The sequence below is a fragment of the Oncorhynchus clarkii genome, unplaced genomic scaffold, assembly GCF_045791955.1.
Source record: "Oncorhynchus clarkii lewisi isolate Uvic-CL-2024 unplaced genomic scaffold, UVic_Ocla_1.0 unplaced_contig_3749_pilon_pilon, whole genome shotgun sequence".
In the NCBI taxonomy this organism is placed as follows: Eukaryota; Metazoa; Chordata; class Actinopteri; order Salmoniformes; family Salmonidae; genus Oncorhynchus; species Oncorhynchus clarkii.
In genome coordinates, this window is record NW_027258638.1 from 43,880 (window position 1) to 62,121 (window position 18,242).

General features: G+C 41.0%; 2 protein-coding genes across 2 annotated transcripts; both read left to right on the forward strand.

The window, feature by feature from the left end:
• Positions 1 to 2,821: 2,821 nt before the first annotated feature.
• LOC139397801 (vacuolar protein sorting-associated protein 33B) lies at positions 2,822 to 14,003 on the forward strand. The gene is made up of 24 exons (XM_071144230.1): positions 2,822 to 2,875; positions 3,850 to 3,994; positions 4,322 to 4,402; positions 4,532 to 4,593; positions 5,359 to 5,408; positions 6,048 to 6,115; positions 6,211 to 6,256; positions 6,343 to 6,437; positions 6,662 to 6,766; positions 7,107 to 7,197; positions 7,393 to 7,470; positions 7,688 to 7,761; positions 7,864 to 7,950; positions 8,209 to 8,299; positions 8,843 to 8,917; positions 9,030 to 9,094; positions 9,724 to 9,778; positions 9,884 to 9,930; positions 10,324 to 10,456; positions 11,396 to 11,469; positions 12,710 to 12,811; positions 12,914 to 12,989; positions 13,116 to 13,238; positions 13,626 to 14,003. Exons 2-24 carry the CDS (start codon positions 3,899 to 3,901, stop codon positions 13,703 to 13,705), a joined length of 1,854 nt encoding a protein of 617 aa, XP_071000331.1. The 5' UTR covers positions 2,822 to 2,875; positions 3,850 to 3,898; the 3' UTR covers positions 13,706 to 14,003.
• Positions 14,004 to 14,905: 902 nt separating this feature from the next.
• LOC139397800 (protein regulator of cytokinesis 1-like) lies at positions 14,906 to 18,028 on the forward strand (the record flags this gene model as incomplete). The annotated part of the gene is made up of 6 exons (XM_071144229.1): positions 14,906 to 15,058; positions 15,374 to 15,496; positions 16,044 to 16,277; positions 16,756 to 16,926; positions 17,281 to 17,430; positions 17,881 to 18,028. Coding segments are annotated over exons 1-6 (979 nt in total), but the record flags the coding sequence as incomplete, so codon positions are not given.
• Between the last annotated feature and the right edge of the window lie 214 nt (positions 18,029 to 18,242).

The following is an 18,242-nucleotide window of genomic DNA, read 5'->3' on the forward strand; positions in this document are numbered from 1 at the left end:
GACAGACAGCTGCTCGTCCTCGCAGTGGCAGACCACGTGTAACAACACCTGCACATGATCGGTACATCTGAACATCATACCTGCGGGACAGGTACAGGATGGCATCAACAACTGCCCGAGTTACACCAGGAATGCACAATCCCTCCATCAGTGCCCAGACTGTCCACAATAGGCTGAGAGAGGCTGGACTGAGGGCTTGTAGGCCTGTTGTAAGACAGGATCTCACCAGACATCACCGGCAACAACGTCGCCTATGGGCACAAATCCACCATCACTGGACCAGACAGGACTGCCTCTTCACTGATAAGTCACGGTTTTGTATCACTGGGGGTGATGGTCGGATTTGCGTTATCATCGAAGGAATGATTGTTACACCGAGGCCTGTACTCTGGAGCGTGATCGATTTGGAGGTGGAGGATCCGTCGTGGTCTGGGGTGGTGTGTCACAGCATCATCAGACTGAGCTTGTTGTCATTGCAGGCAATCTCAACGCTGTGCGTTACAGGGAAGATATTCTCCTCCCTCCTGTGGTACCCTTCCTGCAGACTCATCCTGACATGACCCTCCAGCATGACAATACCACCAGCCACACTGCTCATTCTGTGCGTGGTTTCCTGCAAGCCAGGAATGTCCGTTTTCTGCAATGGCCAGAGAAGAGCCCAGATCTCAATCCCATTGAGCACGTCCGGGACCTGTTGGATCGGAGGGTGAGATTCACCCCAGAAATGTCCGGGAACTTGCAGGTGCCTTGGTGGAAGAGTGGGGTAACATCTCACAGCAAGAACTGGCAAATCTGGTGCAGTCCATGAGGAAGAGATGCACTGCAGTACTTAATGCAGCTGGTGGCCACACCAGATACTGACTGTTACTTTTGATTTTGACCCCCCCTTTGTTCAGGGACACATTATTCAATTTCTGTTAGTCACATGTCTGTGGAACTTGTTTAGTTTATGTCTCAGTTGTTGAATTTTGTTATGTTCATACAAATATATACACATGTTAAGTTTGCTGAAAATAAACGCAGTTGACAGTTAAGTTTTGCTGAGTTTAGCTAATTTTTTGCTCATCAATTTTGACATTGCCATTTGCGTTCTCTGGTTTTCTAGGAACATACATGTCCGCAGTGGTTTAACAGTACCCAATTGTCAAACTTGAGTAAAAGTAAAGATACCTTAAAAGATAATGACTCAAGTAAAAGTGAAAGTCACCCAGTAAAATACTACTTGAATAAAAGTCTAAAAGTATTTGGTTTTGAATATACTTAGGAAACAAAAGTAAAAGTATAAATCATTTTAAATTCCTTATAATAATCAGCTGAGACGGCACAATGTTTTTTTTATATTTTTTATACAGAAAGCCAGGGGCACACTTCAACAGTCAGACATAATTTACAAACTAAGCATTTGTGTTTAGTGAGTATGCCGATCAGAGGCAGTAGGGATGACCAAGGAGGTTCTCTTGATAAGTGTGTGAATTAGACAATTTTCCTGTCCTGCTAAGCATTCAAAATGTAACGAGTACTTTTGGGTGTCAGGGAAATGTAGTGGAGTAAAAGTCTTCAAAAATATAAATAATAAAGTTAAGTACAGATACCCCAACAACGACGTAAGTAGTACTTTAAAGTATTTTTACTAAAGTACTTTACACCACTGGTGTAGGTTTACATCCTACAAAAAAGGTCTGTGTGTAAATGAGTGTGACCACTTCGGATATGAATTGATGCTGGTCTTTCTATGCTGTATCTGTTACAAGCCTCAGAAAGGATGTCTGAGTCGGCCTGCTGTAGATAAAGGAAAACGGACATCGAAGTTAGTCGAGCTGTGTGGCAGTTCAAGCACATTCTTTATTCCTTTCCCAAATATTGTCTTGTTCAATCATGTCCCAATTCAATTACATATTTCTCATTCAACTTCAATACATCAGCTAGAATAATTATTCACAGTAAACATCATAAAATTCATTCATTGACATTTGACCTTCTCTTCTGTGATGCTGTAAGAAGCTCTCTGTATAGAGGAGAGTTCTTTTCTAGCTTGTGTTGCTTTCTCAGGTGGGCTGGCAGTCTTTTGACAACTTCATGATAGCCTGTCATGGGGCAAGGCCTGGAGTGATGGTTGTTTTTAGCCTTGCTGCTGCTGTCACCATGTCTGCTTGATGCTCCGAGACCGAATGTGTTGACTGCAGACTGGGCCTCCTCTCTGGCCCCACTCATGGACCTGCCACAGGTGACGAGGTAGGTGAATGACGGTGACTTGACAGCCATCCACCGGACACCTCTTTCGTCCTCTCCTTTGTGTTTTGTGTTTGTTTTCCTTTCTTTTGAGTCTTTGGTCCACACCTGTAAACATATCATTGACAACAAAGAAGAGAACATGGTTATGATGGAGACGGGTGATGATGTTGGAATTAAGATGAGGAAGGTTTGCTCTGCTAGGGACCTGGTGCATCTAAATGGTCAAAAGAGGATCTTCAGGATAAAGGAAAGAAACATGGTGAGTGCTGGATGCTGCCAACTTGGTATTTGCTTTAAAAAATCCACTTTTCCACCACATTAGTACCAATGATTTTTATATAGCTACATCATTGATAGGTAATAGGGAGAGGCTACTATTGGATAGTTGGTTTCTTTGGGGTCTTTAGTCCGTTGATCTTGGTGGTTTTCAGCAGAAAATGTCACCGTCTGCAACAATATAACCGAATCTGAACTCATAGTAGCAAGTTGCATACTGTAAACAGCAAAGTGCATTGACTAGGTACAGTTCTCCAAACAGTTGTTCTCTCCAGTCATGTCTTGAGATACGGTGCCCTCTATTTACTTGTTCGTAGTGAAACAAAGATTCGCAACATCCCATCCGCACATCCGGAAACAAACCAAGGTAATGTTCATAGCTAGCTAAAATTGATAGAGCATATTTTGTTTATTTTACATTTTATATCGTCTAAATCGTCCAATAACCTATAAGGTAACGGTATATACATTTGGTTTTAATGACTGTCGTCGTCCTTATTGCCATATACAGTTAATCATGGTGTGACTACTAAATCAGCTGATAACTACAGTATGCTAACGTTAGCTCTCGAAAACTCTTCTCTGTATGTTGGTTTTCAGGGTTTCAGGTGTTACACCCGCATTTGTCTCAATGTAAACAAAAATTCGACGCTTTGTTTTAACGTTTAGAAAAGTAAATAATAATCGCGTTCAACCCGGTTTTCGAAACGTATATTTAATTTCAGTGAGAAATTATTTGTTCAAATAAAAAATCTACACTATACTGTAGCTGGCCCTGTTCCACGATTAGCCAAAAGGATTAGCCCCCTCATTTGAAACTTGTGCCCCTTCAGTTTTTGTTGTAATGTCTCTATATAAAAATATTTAAAAATGATTGAGTGACAGGTTGGCACAAAATCTGTATCTATGCTGCATTGTCAGCACAATAGACAGAGCCCACTGCTGTGTGTGTGTGTAGGGGCACCTGGTCTCAGATAATTTCTTATTATTTTGTATTTAAATCCGAGACATTCCATTTAGTATGATATGTTATATTTCGTATGGTATGCATTAATTTGTGGATGTCCATCAACCATTTCGTATGATATTTGACAAATTATAATTCATATTATATTTTAGGAATTTGCAAAACATACAATATATTACTAGCGAATTCTAGCTAGGTGGCTAACGTTAGCTAGCTCGTTGTCATTGTGAAGCTACCCACTCTGCAAATAAGTCAATTCAATGTATATTCCACATTGGTTCAACTTAATTTAATTGAAATGACGTGGAAACAGTGTTAATTCAATTAGAGTGTGCCCAGTGGGTAGCCCATCACAGCTGGATTGTATTTTCCAGGGAGGTGAATGGTTGGGCAGGTGTGTCACTCTGTTCCACCTCAGGCCCCATGGCTCACAGTGTCAGGAGAGATGCCCCTGAGCTCCCTGACTTCTCACTGCTCAAGAGGCTGGCCAGGGACCAGCTCATTTACCTACTGGAACAGGTAGGACTACTCCACTCATCTTCCCCCCACTCAGGTTATCAATTGTCTTGTGTCTCAGTATCCACAAGTACTCACACAAGTCATGGATCCTATTAAAGGTGTAAAGCCTGGGTCAGTTTCTCAGACAGTCCTGGTCCTGGACTAAAAATCTGTTTCAATTGAGATTCTATAGGCTTAATCTGTGTCTGGGAAAGCGTCCCTCTATGTTTCTGTAATGTATATTAGTCTCTACTGCTGGTTGCAATCCTAAATTCCTCTTCTGGGTATTGATTAGGTATATTCATCATCATCATCATCATACTGCATTTTTACTCCCCTGGTTTAAAGCTACCTGGGAGGAAGGACCTGTTCATTGAGGCAGATTTGATGAGCCCCCTGGACCGCATTGCTAATGTCACAACACTAAAGGTACATGTCATTGTTATGTTTCTGAATATTGCTGTATACCATATTGATTGCCTGTCCTTACATATATCAGTTTACCAGGTTACAATGAGGTTCAGTCCTATACAATCTTTGTCACCTTTCTCCTTGTAGCAACATGATGTGGACAAGCTTTACAAAGTGGAACACAAACCCATTGTCAGCACCTCAGATCAGTAAGTAGCAAATCCGATTGTAGTTCCATAGATCTGCTTCTCTTTTATTGTCTTGGAGGAACAAGTATCACCGCCATAACAATGTTGTAACACAGCGATAACAATGTTGTAACACAGCCATAACAATGTTGTAACACAGCCATAACAATGTTGTAACACAGCCATAACAATGTTGTAACACAGCCATAACAATGTTGTAACACAGCCATAACAATGTTGTAACACAGCCATAACAATGTTGTAACACAGCCATAACAATGTTGTAACACAGCCATAACAATGTTGTATAACACCGCCATAACAATGTTGTAACACAGCCATAACAATGTTGTAACACAGCCATAACAATGTTGTAACACAGCCATAACAATGTTGTAACACAGCCATAACAATGTTGTATAACACCGCCATAACAATGTTGTAACACAGCCATAACAATGTTGTAACACAGCCATAACAATGTTGTAACACAGCCATAACAATGTTGTAACACAGCCATAACAATGTTGTATAACACCGCCATAACAATGTTGTAACATAGCCATAACAATGTTGTAACACCGCCATAACAATGTTGTAACACAGCCATAACAATGTTGTAACACAGCCATAACAATGTTGTAACACAGCCATAACAATGTTGTAACACAGCCATAACAATGTTGTAACACAGCCATAACAATGTTGTAACACAGCCATAACAATGTTGTAACACAGCCATAACAATGTTGTAACACCGCCATAACAATGTGCCTTCCTTGACAGACTATGCTTCCTGATCCGCCCAAGAATAAAAACTATCAAGTGGATATGTGGTAAGTAGAATGGTGGCACCCTGATATTGAAAATCAGCTGATTCATATTGTATGTCATTAAAGTGTAATTCTTGGGATGCCAATGCAGTGAAAGATTAAGTTAGCAACGCTATTCCCTTCCGGAGAAATGAATGACTGTATTACTGTCGTCCCAGACTTTGAAATGCCTTGTCTTTTCTGGATCAGTGGTATTATCGACAGTGCTTCTGGAGTATGTTGTGTTACTGTGCAAACAAAGGCTTCTGATTTAATGTCCTTGATCGGGAAGACAATGAGGGAAATCACTCTGTAATGAGTTTGATTTATTCTTGCTCACAGATCAACTGAAGAAATGCAAAATTGACATGACTAATAATTGCAAAACACTCATTTAAATACATAACACATAATACATTACATAACTAGAATACATAACACTTGAAACATTACAGGACATTTTTTAGAATGGAAATTGAAATATTAAAATGTGATTGTAAAACCCCCAAAATTGAGTGGGGAAATCATTAAAGAGGTAGAGTTATTATACAGTCTGACAGCAGTGAGTAGAGTGCCGTTTCCCAGGTGGTTTGTATGGGCAGTTATACAGGATGGTTCGTGGCTGTTTCTTATATCCACTGACAAATTGGTTTCTTTTTCCAGATGTGGTCAATGCAGACAAAGCATTTGGGAGATTCAGAAGATACAAGATCATATTTAGCCCTCAGAAGGTGATTATTATGTAGTTATTGTATACTCTCTGCAATAAAACAATGATATTTGTTTTCTTTGCTCATTCTTCTCTCGCTTTCCGTGTCTCTTACAGTTTTATGCATGCGAGAACCTTTTGGAGGAGCAGGGAATCTTTGGTGGTAGGTGTCTTTTGATATTTCATATTCATATTTTGCTATTCCAGATGTTTGAATGTTAACAGACACTTTTTCACTCCCTTGTGAAGATGTGACTACTGACGAGTGGTCATTCTACCTCCTGCCCCTGGACGATGACATCATTAGCTTGGAGCTTCCGGAATTCTTCAGAGACTACTTCTTGGTAATGATAGACAGTAGTGCTGATGGGAGCTGTATTTAGGAATATCAATCCCACTTTATGATGCAAAAATGATGTATTTACATGTAGTTACATAAGCAGGTATAGTGTGATAACAAATTAGTAACACATTTTGGCATATAACTAACAACCTAGTACTGGGACTAGCGTGGTTATATTCATAGTGCTAATTATTTTGCTAACAAGCATGACCTGTGTGTCCACAGGAGGGAGACCAGCGCTGGGTGAGAACAGCGGGTAGTGCCCTGCATCTCCTACACTCTGTCTACGGCCCCTTCTCTAAGGTGTATGGGATCGGACGATGCTCCAAGGTAAGATCAGCTCAGTACATCAACACTCTTTAATGTACTTTTGTATACCGCAATTCAGCGTTTAGCTGCCTTGTATACTGAATTAAAACAAAGCTAAAATACATCTGGGATTATGATTCTAGATGGTACTGAATGAATGATTTACTATGGGTGCCAGTCTGTTTATGTTTCAGCCAACCAGTCTTTGTCTTGTTCATCAAGGTAGAGCTGTATGTTGTTGAATGCAGACACAGTCAGAAATCAGCACCGGTACAGATGATTTAGATTTTCAAACACCATGATTTAGACGAGATTCATAGAGTATGTGTTAACAGTATTAATGGTCTCTTGCCCGGTTCAGATGGCGTATGAATCGTGGAGGGAGCAGGTGGAGGAGGGGGAACAGAGAGCGCGTCAAGCGGAGATCGGAAATGTGTTTCTCATTGACAGAGGTAGATCTTTCTTGAACTGTGAATCACGGCAGTTGTGACGTTTGTCTTATTTGTTGCTCTCATTTTTTGCCATTTTAAATCAGACTAACGTATGAAAATGTGGATTTGGAATGGAATTCTCCTTTAAGTATAACAATAGGGAGATACTTGTCATAATAATAGCTGATATCATACTAATGTTTTCTCTCTTTGCAGATGTGGACCTTGTGACTCCTCTGTGTTCCCAGGTTGTCTATGAAGGACTTGTCGATGATATTTTCAGAATTAAATGTGGTAAGCAATGATATTTGCTCTGATTACAGTCTCTACTTTGAAATAGCTATACTGCAAATAATGTGGTCTTTATATATTGTGTCCTAGTCAAGGACCACACACACTGAAGCCTCTTATTGCTGTATACCATTACAGTTACAATGCATAAAATGGCATTAAGATCTTATTGCATGTCCATTGTCTGTATGGAATTCTAATCCAGCTCTTTGTCCTATAGGATGTGTGGAGTTTTGTCCAGATGTCACCTCCTCTGACAAGAGTATAAAAGTGATGCTAAACTCTCAAGATAAGGTTGGCCTTTTAGAAGTATAACACGGTTGAATTGATATCATTTCCCCATCACTGGTTTAAGGATGACAGTCTCACTGGAATTTGTGCGTGCTTCTATCTCAGGTTTTTAACGAGATCAGGAACGAGCATTTCTCCCAGGTGTTTGGCTTCCTAAGTCAAAAGGCCCGAAACCTCCAGACTGCATATGATGTGAGTGTTTCATTCTGACCATATTTACATCTATATGGGCCTTTGTGCTTCCAATCTATTTGTTTACCTTTATTTGCTAGGTATGGTAAGCTGATTGACAGCACATTTATAATTTCCAACAATTCCCCCCTGTTGAAGTGTTGCCCTGCGTGGATGCATAATATTTGTCTTAAATGTCCTCTTAGAGCTTTCTTTACATCAAAGAGTAGAAGTTCATGTTTGACGATTATTCATCTCTCTCCGTCTCTGTCATTACAGAAGCGTAGTGGAATGGACATTAAACAGATGAAGACGTTTGTGTCGGAGGAGCTGAAAGGGTTAAAACAGGAGCATCGGCTCCTCAGTCTGCGTGAGTATTGAGTCTCTACTTCCCCAGAGTCAAATTAATTGGTTGAGACCATTTTTATGTCTGCGTGCATTTTGAAGGAAGTTGTTAACTGGTGTTAGCGCAATTTATTTTTTGTTTTTAATTAACTTGGCAAGTCAGTCAAGAACAAATTCTTATTTACAATGACGGGCTACCCCGGCCAAACCCTCCCCTAACCCGGACGACGCTGGGCCAATTGTGTGCCGCCCTATGGGACTCCTGGTCACGGCCGGTTGTGATACAGCCTGGGATCGAACCCGGGTCTGTAGTGATGCCTCTAGCACTGCGATGCAGCCTTAGACCGTCAATGGTAACTGCTAGTATGCTATGAGATACCAAAGACTTTCAGTCATTGCGCTAACACTAGTTAACATTGGCTCGAGAAACTACCTCTAACTTCCTTCATACAGGATGTAGAGACATACAAATGGTATCCATGAGTTCATTAGACTGTGAGGAAGTAGATAAAGGGCTTCATTGCAAAAATCCTGAAGTATCCCTTTAAAAAGACATGTCTCTCTTCAGATATTGGTGCCAGTGAGTCGATGATGAAGAAGAAAACGAAGCAGGACTTCCAAGAGCTGTTGAAGACAGAGCACTGTAATATTACATTACATAGGCTATACTGTACTTTGAGGCATATGTTTTTTCCCCATATGAATCCCATTTCCTGCATTGCATAATAACTGATACTTATTTCCCCACCCGACAGCCTTACTGGAGGGGTTTGAAATCCGTGAATGTATTTCCTACATAGAGGAGCATATCAATAGACAGGTGAGATTGTTTGGATGATAATGGTACCATAGAAATATAATGAATAGAAAGGGCGTCTCCATTCAAGTCAATGATGTCATAATGGGTGGACTGGCAGCCATTCTGAGTGTACCCATGAGTTTACCAGTCAAATTGCCAGGGGTAGAGCCTCCAAACCCATTCTATTCATTATATTTCTATGAATGCTACATGCATACAGGTAATCATAGTGCTAAATCGGCCAAATAAGATTTATATTACTGGTTGTGTTCATCAATCATTCTGGCACATAATTGTTCCTTTATAACTATAATTGTTCTCTCCAACCACATCAAACTGTAAACCTGGAGGAAGCTATCATCCACCTTATTGTGTTATCATCCACCTTATTGTGTTATCATCCACCTTATTGTGTTATCATCCACCTTATTGTGTTATCATCCACCTTATTGTGTTATCATCCACCTTATTGTGTTATCATCCACCTTATTGTGTTATCATCCACCTTATTGTGTTATCATCCACCTTATTGTGTTATCATCCACCTTATTGTGTTATCATCCACCTTATTGTGTTATCATCCACCTTATTGTGTTATCATCCACCTTATTGTGTTATCATCCACCTTATTGTGTTATCATCCACCTTAGGTCTCTATGGTGGAAAGTATGAGACTCCTTTGTCTGCTGTCTCTCACAGAAAACGGTGAGACTTCACAGAGATGTTTTTTAACCAAACACATGAAAATATAATTTATCTCATGATAAGATTCTTAGTCCTTTTAAATCAGCTGTTTATATTTTCTTTCAGGCCTCCTTCCCAAAGATTATCGGTCATTAAAAGCCCAGTTTCTACAGGTGGGTTCTGGTATCATAAGTATTGTTTTAAATTATATCTAGCACTGGTTGGGAAAAACTGGTTGCAATGATATCAGGCTGACATCTTTTGTGATGTCATGTTGTGAACTAGTTGGGAAGAAAAAACATTTTAGTGACCAGAAAAATATGACCTCTCCCAGTCCCAGATATCTTGACGTTGTCAGGATAAAAGACGTCTATACAACCAACCATTTTACAACCACAAAATGATGACATCCCAGACCAAATTTTGCCCGCTAGTGTGTTACTGTGTAACATTGTCAGTGTAATGTGCATTTAGACTGGATTCCTTCTGTATCTTTGTATTTCCATTGTTGTTTTGTTGGAGCCTTTTCCTTGTTACATAGTTCTGTGTCCTATTTCCTCTCTCAGAGTTATGGCATTGAACACCTACTGACGTTTTCCAACCTGAAGCAGCTAGGCCTGCTGGTGGAGCAGCAGCCTGGAGAGACCCTCACTGTCATGGAGAGCAGAGTGGGCAAACTGGTCAACGACAAAACCGCAGGTCAGATACAGGCTGGTCCCAATACCGTTACTGTATTTAATACAGGCTGGGTCCCAATACCGTTACTGTATTTAATACAGGCTGGGTCCCAATACTGTTACTGTTTTTAATACAGGCTGGGTCCCAATACCGTTACTGTATTTAATACAGGCCGGGTCCCAATACTGTTACTGTATTTAATACAGGCTGGGTCCCAATACTGTTACTATATTTAATACAGGCTGGGTCCCAATACCGTTACTATATTTAATACAGGCTGGGTCCCAATACCGTTACTGTATTTAATACAGGCTGGGTCCCAATACTGTTATTGTATTTAATACAGGCTGGGTCCCAATACTGTTACTATATTTAATACAGGCTGGGTCCCAATACTGTTACTATATTTAATACAGGCCGGGTCCCAATACTGTTACTATATTTAATACAGGCCGGGTCCCAATACTGTTACTGTATTTAATACAGGCTGGGTCCCAATACTGTTACTGTATTTAATACAGGCTGGGTCCCAATACTGTTACTGTATTTAATACAGGCTGGGTCCCAATACCGTTACTGTTTTTAATACAGGCTGGGTCCCAATACCGTTACTGTATTTAATACAGGCTGGGTCCTAATACCGTTACTGTATATAACTACTTTGTTTTTCTCCTCGTTTCCTTTCCTGAGTGACCACCACTAGTTGATGAAGTGTCTGAATAGGTTTCTTTAACCTGTCAAGTCATTGTAATAAGGAATTGGGATAAGGAAATTAAGCTAATTAAGAATAGTGAGAGACTGACTGATCTGAACCAAGTGAAGGTACAGTGATTTACATTTTTGAGACTACTACTAGCCACAAAATATACATCATAGATATACTGTACTTTAGAGTCCTGACAATGACAAGATGCTCTGCAAAATATCAGCACTTGAACCTTTCAACATGTTCTATTTTAGGAAAGCTGACTGATGCCTTCTCCTCCCTGGCCAAGAAGAGCAATTTCCGTGCCTTGGGCAGGAGGCTCAATCTGGTATGTAGTCTTTTAATTTAATTAACAAAGCAATTACCATATTAAAAACATACCCATGTATTGAGTTACTTTAACTTCATGAAATTTCACTAAACATTATAGGGCGGATTCGTGTACACAGATTAAGCCTAATCCTGGATTCTCCATGAAATTTAGTTTTTAGTTCAGGACTAGGCTGGGAAATGGCCAGGAAACTGTGTTTTTAGTTCAGGACTAGGCTGGGAAATGGCCAGGAAACTGTGTTTTTAGTTCAGCACTAGGCTGGGAAATGGCCAGGAAACTGTGTTTTTAGTTCAGCACTAGGCTAGGAAATGGCCAGGAAACTGTGTTTTTAGTTCAGCACTAGGCTGGGAAATGGCCAGGAAACTGTGTTTTTAGTTCAGCACTAGGCTGGGAAATGGCCAGGAAACTGTGTTTTTAGTTCAGGACTAGGCTGGGAAATGGCCAGGAAACGTTGTTTTTAGTTCAGGACTAGGCTGGGAAATGGCCAGGAAACTGTGTTTTTAGTTCAGCACTAGGCTAGGAAATGGCCAGGAAACTGTGTTTTTAGTTCAGAACTAGGCTGGGAAATGGCCAGGAAACTGTGTTTTTAGTTCAGGACTAGGCTGGGAAATGGCCATAAAACAGGGTCCCAAACGAATTTGGCTGCGACCCGTTTTTGACATAAATAAAAAGTTGACCCCACCATGTCAAAAAACTAATGTTATCAACGGCAAATGTTTACATTTTGGCTATGACAGTCTATTATAAATCAGTCTGACTGTACTTTTGTCAGTATTTCAATCTGAAGGAAATCTGGTTTGAAGTGACTAAAATGCACCAGGAAAGGTATCAGAAGATCAGAAGATCATCAGACAATAATGTTGTCTGATCTTCAGTTTGATTTAGTGCCTGGTCTTGTCCAGTCTGTTTTAATGAGTCCTGCGTGGCTTGTGGGCATTGTGGAGAGAAACAGAAGATACATACGTGTTCCTGAGAGTCTAATCTTACAGTAATGGGGTCATAATATTTTGTATCTTGAACCATTTCAAAGATTGAGCCACATTTGTAGGAAGAAAACAGAAACCTATGTTTATTACAACGGTATCTAGTGGCTACCGGAGGTTTCTGACAAAACCCTGGTTCTAAGAACCAAGAGCGATTTTCTTTATATATAGTTTGGGAAACACTGCCCTAAATTAACTCCATAACCAAACAGTATTGCAATGAAACCGGATGTCCTTACTATATCTATATCAAGGTGCCCAAGTCAGATGAAGAGTATGACCTCCGTGTCCCTCGAGACATGGCCTATATCTTCAGTGGAGCCTACATTCCTTTGAGCTGCAAACTCATCGAACAGGTAGGTGGACTCCAATATGAATGAACTCATGGATACTAAGACAGAAGTGTGGTTTCAATTAGTTATATAATAAAAAGTATTCCTCTTGTGCTACGTCTGCAGGTATTGGAGCGTGATGGCTGGACAGGGCTCGAGGAAGTCACCCGCATGCTCAACGGACATGAATTTGCAGTCACAGGTAAGACAAGTGGGCTTGACATTCACACTGAAATGTATGTAAAAGGCACTTTTGAATGGAAAGTCCATTGAGGAAAGGGGAACACGCAGAGCATTCCAGTTCTTTATTTTCTCCCCCCCCTCTCAGCAGGGAGTAACGGATCAGACGCAAGGGTGAAGACCGATTCCCAGCGTATCATCCTAGTCATGTTCCTGGGTGGGTGCACCTTCTCAGAGATCTCAGCACTACGCTTCCTGGGCAGAGAGAAAGGTAAGGAAGGCTTTATATTGGGATTCTGGAAGGTGGTGGTACTAGAAATTTAGCAGTGTGCCAATGTAGGGAACAGCAGAAGTCTTGAGAGGTGGGCCAGTAACCAGAGGGTTGCCGGTTCGAATCCCAATGCTGACAGGGAAAATGTCGAGGGTGTGAGCTAAGGAAAGATATATTCATGCCCCTATTTCTACCTCTATTTCTCCTAGGTTATACATTTATTGTGGTGGCTACATAGTTTACAATACATGTTTTATATAGGTCAAGCGGGTTCTACATAATTACTTTGTACCGTTGAAAAAGAGACCTTGGCTCTCAATTGGGATTCTCGGTATAAATACAAGTTGAATAAAAGTGGATAATGTGTTCTCTCTATGGTGTTTCTAGGTCTTAAATTCATTGTGGTGACCACAGCTATCACAAACAGTGCCAGACTTCTGGAGTCTATGTTGGACAACCATGCATGAGTCCTGGGGTCTTTCTATCATTGCCAATGGAAGCATCCAGCTTGTGGTCCAAGACATCATGTGGACACATACAGAACACTTTTTGGACAATTTGCATCAACAATATGACAACAAGCTACATGCTTGCACCTGTTATTCAGAGTCTTGTATTGGAAGCAGTCACTGTCTAGGATAGATCTGATTCAGAAAAAAATTGATTGACGTTGGAATATATTCCATCATAGTGCTATACCAACTGCAAAAGGTGTACAAAGAATGTTGTTTTTTGTCCACAGTACAAAATAAATATGATGTTTTATTTGTTGTCTGTGATTTATAATAAATTATATTTATGAATCTTACGATATCAAATACCTGTAGGTAAATAAACAATGACGTCTCTGTACGGTGACATTTGAAAGCATGTCTGTCACTTAAGTCCACGCCCTTGCGCATGCGCACATGGTATCACCATGTCTAGACGATGACATAATGGCCGTCCTCAACCAATGAGAAACAAGACCGCAATTTGATGCATATTTTTGAATCGGACAGAAACGGCTTGACTTGAGAGAGACTTAACACAGGCAAAGCTGAAGGACAGAGATCTGAGGATTTATGAGAAGTTTTGCTGCAAGCTTCAACACAACTGACTTAATTACTGGGACATCACGATGAGGAAGAGGCAAGTGAATTGTATTTGTAAAAAGTATTGCATTTGGCATGCAGAATTGAAATGTCAAGCTAGCTGTTAGCTAACTTAACAGCACCAGTGTTTTGTGACTAACGTTATACCTAGCTACCTATATAGAAATTGCAAGATTACTGAAGATTATGAGTTTGCTAGCTAAATCAACATTTTAGCAAACGTTAGATGTCAATTTGCCAGGAATGACTAACGTTAGGCAAGACAGTCATTCACAGACTAGGCTGCGAGCACGTTAGCTAACGTTACTGTCTGTAATACCACAGATATAACATATTTGATTGTACTATACTGTAACGTTAACAGTTAACGACTGGGTGTGTCTGCAAAGCGGAATGAAGGATGGACTGCTGTGTGCCATCAATTCAAAGACTGATAAATTACAATAGCAGGACGACATTGACAATAACGTTAATGCTGCAGTGCTGCCCCTTGTCGTTGCCACTTGCAGCGGTCCAGCAAAGTGAAGTAACAGTAACTTGTCATGCCAGTCCAAAAATTAAACCTTTTTATATATGTCCCCGGCCCATTCCAGTGAGGTGCTCGCAGCCGAGTCTGTGGCTTGCCTGAATAAAGCTCTCTGCCACTTGAAGGACATCTGGGAAGAGATAGGAATACCAGAAGACCAAAGACTACAGAGAACCAATGTGGTCAAGAATCACATCAAGGTGAGTCAGAACAAATTGACACTCAAGCATAGAGTGTAATTATTCTCCAATAAACAACATTATCAAAGCCGTGACACCTGTCTGTGCACCTGCTGTAGCTAGTTAACTAGCTATTTCTGCTCCAGGGCGTCTGGTGAAGAGCTAGTACAGTAGCTAGCTAACCTACTTTTGAGGGGTGTGTTGCTAGGCTACATCACACTTATGCCCTATCTATTTAGTCTGCTAAATGTGAGATTTCTATATGTAGCTAATTCACAAGTATGTATTCCTTCCTATATGTGACCTGACTAGTCATTTCTGCACATCTCTCATCAGGGTTTGTTAGACATGATGATAACAGAGGAGGAGTCTCTTAGGACCAGACTGTTGAGCAGCATCGAAGCCTGTCGCAAACAACTGGATACGCTGTGCTTGGAACTGCAGTTACCCCCATTTGAGGTAAGCATCCTAACAGTTTCTAACAGGGTCTGCAAAGTTTTACTAGTATGCAAATGACATAACACATAGAAATATAATGACTGGTGGATAGGGATTCAAATCAATGTCTCACTCAAATTGCCATGGTCTGATTGGCTTTGTCCTTTCTAGTAATTATATTTCTAGGATAAAGCATGTACGGCTTACTATGATGATTTATGGACTTATTGCTGTCCATTTCTTGAAGATGAGTGGATGGAGAAAAAAAGGGCTATTATGGAAAAGAAGGGAATGAGGCCATTCCAGTTTAGATAAGTCCATTTTTGAATTTGAAGATTTCTTTGGATAAGTCTTCCAGGGTTGGGGCCAATTCAGGATGTAAACTGAAATTCTCTTTTCAGTTTACTTCCTGAATACTCAAAATGTAAATGGCATTAACCCCAACCCTGGTGCCTTCCCTGGGTACAGATCTGGGATCAGTTTTCCCTCCTCAATACTCACCTTAACCAGTAGTGGGGGAAATACAGTGTGTAGGGGCAACTTCACCCAATACCTTTTCTCTCACCAGGAGGAGAGGGGCGTCACCATGCTGCAGCAGGAGAAGGAGATCCGGACCCAGGTGGAGATGTTGGTGAAGGAGCGGACTCAGAGGATGCAGCAGCTGAAGGCCTTGACGGAGCGCGACCAGGACCTATGTGACACTCTGTGTTCGGACCCCTACGCCCTCGACCCTAACGCCGTGCCCTCCCTGGAGCAGCTGGACGGCTTCCGCCAGCACATCGCCAGCCAGACCACAGAGAAGGTGGATAGGGATTTGTAATAAAAGCAGACCCTGGATTCACATACCAGTAGTATTTGTTTAAAAAAACATATAATGTAGCTGCACTTGATTGCGTTTACCTGGCGCAATGGAACTAATGGGATAGTCCCAAAGGAGCAAACCCCATGTGATACATCATGCAGGCTCAATCAAATACTCAAAGGATTTGAAAGAAAACATGTTATTTGAACGTAGATGTGAATGATGGTGCATACTTCCTGCTCCTGGAGAGCTGCTGTTTGTTCTGCCATTTTGTTTCAGCCCGGCACTTATTTGCTGATTCAACTAATCTCTGTCTAGATTCATGATTAGTTGAATTGTTTGTCGTAAAGATAAAAAAGGTTGGCCATTGATTCTGCGCCTCACTTAGAGAAAATAATATTGGGGGGAAAACACTGGTGTAAACTAATATACACATTTGAGGAGATCCCTAACGGCATATCTCTCTGTCTGTGGCCAGGAGCGGCGGCGTGCTGAGTTTGTGGGCATCAAGAGGCAGATCATCCTGTGCATGGACGACCTGGACCAGCTGCCAGAGACAAGCTTCGAGAAGGACATCATCTGCGAGGACCAGGAGGCCTTCTGCCTGTCCAAAGACAACATCGCCTCACTCAAACTCCTTCTCGGCCAAGTGAGAATGGAACTAATCCAATATGTTTGAGATGATGGTTTGAGCGATACTTTGCCATGTCTGTGCAGAATGAACAAAGTTGATCTGCTCACCATCACAATACAGTAGAAAACCAGTCGACCTACACGCAATACATTTCTACATTTCAACAATACTGTATCAGTTCATTATCACTTCACTATAGATCATGTAAATATCTTCATTTGCATTTTGTTGCTAATATCTGTCATTGGCCGTGTTCCAGGTCTTTATTGCAGTCGCGCCCCATGTAAAGACAATACAGATGTCCTAGAACGTGCCCATTTCCATAGTGCTCCTTTACTGACCGTCCCGTGTCTATGTTGTTCTGTCTAGCTAGAGGAGAGGAAGGCAGAGAACCAGGCGGTGTGTGAGGCTCACAGGGAGAAGATCCAGGAGCTGTGGGACAGACTGCAGGTGCCCCAGGAGGAGAGAGAGCTCTTCTCAGAGCACATGGTCGTCTCCAAGAAGAAGAACCTGGATGCTGTCAGTGAACACACTTAGCTTATGTCCCAAATGGCACCCTAATCCCTTTCTAGTGCACTTATTTTGACCAAAGCCCAATGAACAAATGTTGACCATGTCCCTTACTTTCCTAAATATTCTGAAATAACTGTTTTTATTTATTTTTGAAAGATAAGCTTGAAATGGACTTGGTCTAATTGACTCAACAACTTAAAACACATATCTAAGTTTAGCTTTCTTAATGAACCAGAAAGTCAGTAGATGTTTATGATGTTAAAACAAAAAAAGGTTATCTAATTGATCCGGCTTTGTAGTATGTATACCCCTCTGGTTTGTACCCTGGCTAGTCACCATTGTCTCCAGTACTCTATCTGCCATTCTAAAGCTGTTTCTAAACAAGGTCTGTCTATTAATCAAGAAAATGTTAGAATCAAATAACCAAATTGTTCTCTCTTCTTTTACGCACCTCAGTTGGAGGCAGAGGGCAGGCGACTGATGGAGCTCAAACAACTGAACATGCAAAACGTTACTGAAGCCATCCGCTCAGAGATCCCAGTGCTCTGGGAGAAATGCTTCTTCAGCAGTGATCAGCAACAGGCCTTTGTGCCCTATTATAGCAGTAAGTTGGGTTTTAGGGTTTTGATTACAGGTTAAACACAAGCTTTGGTAGACCAATCAATGAATGAAGACTCAGATAAGTCTTTCTAGTGAACAATGTGTTTTATGATTGTTAACTTATTAATCACATACCCGGTGCATCACATACCCAGGCATTTAGTTTTCCCTTTTGAAAAGGCAAAAAAAAAATGGATGTGACTTACTGATTTTAATAG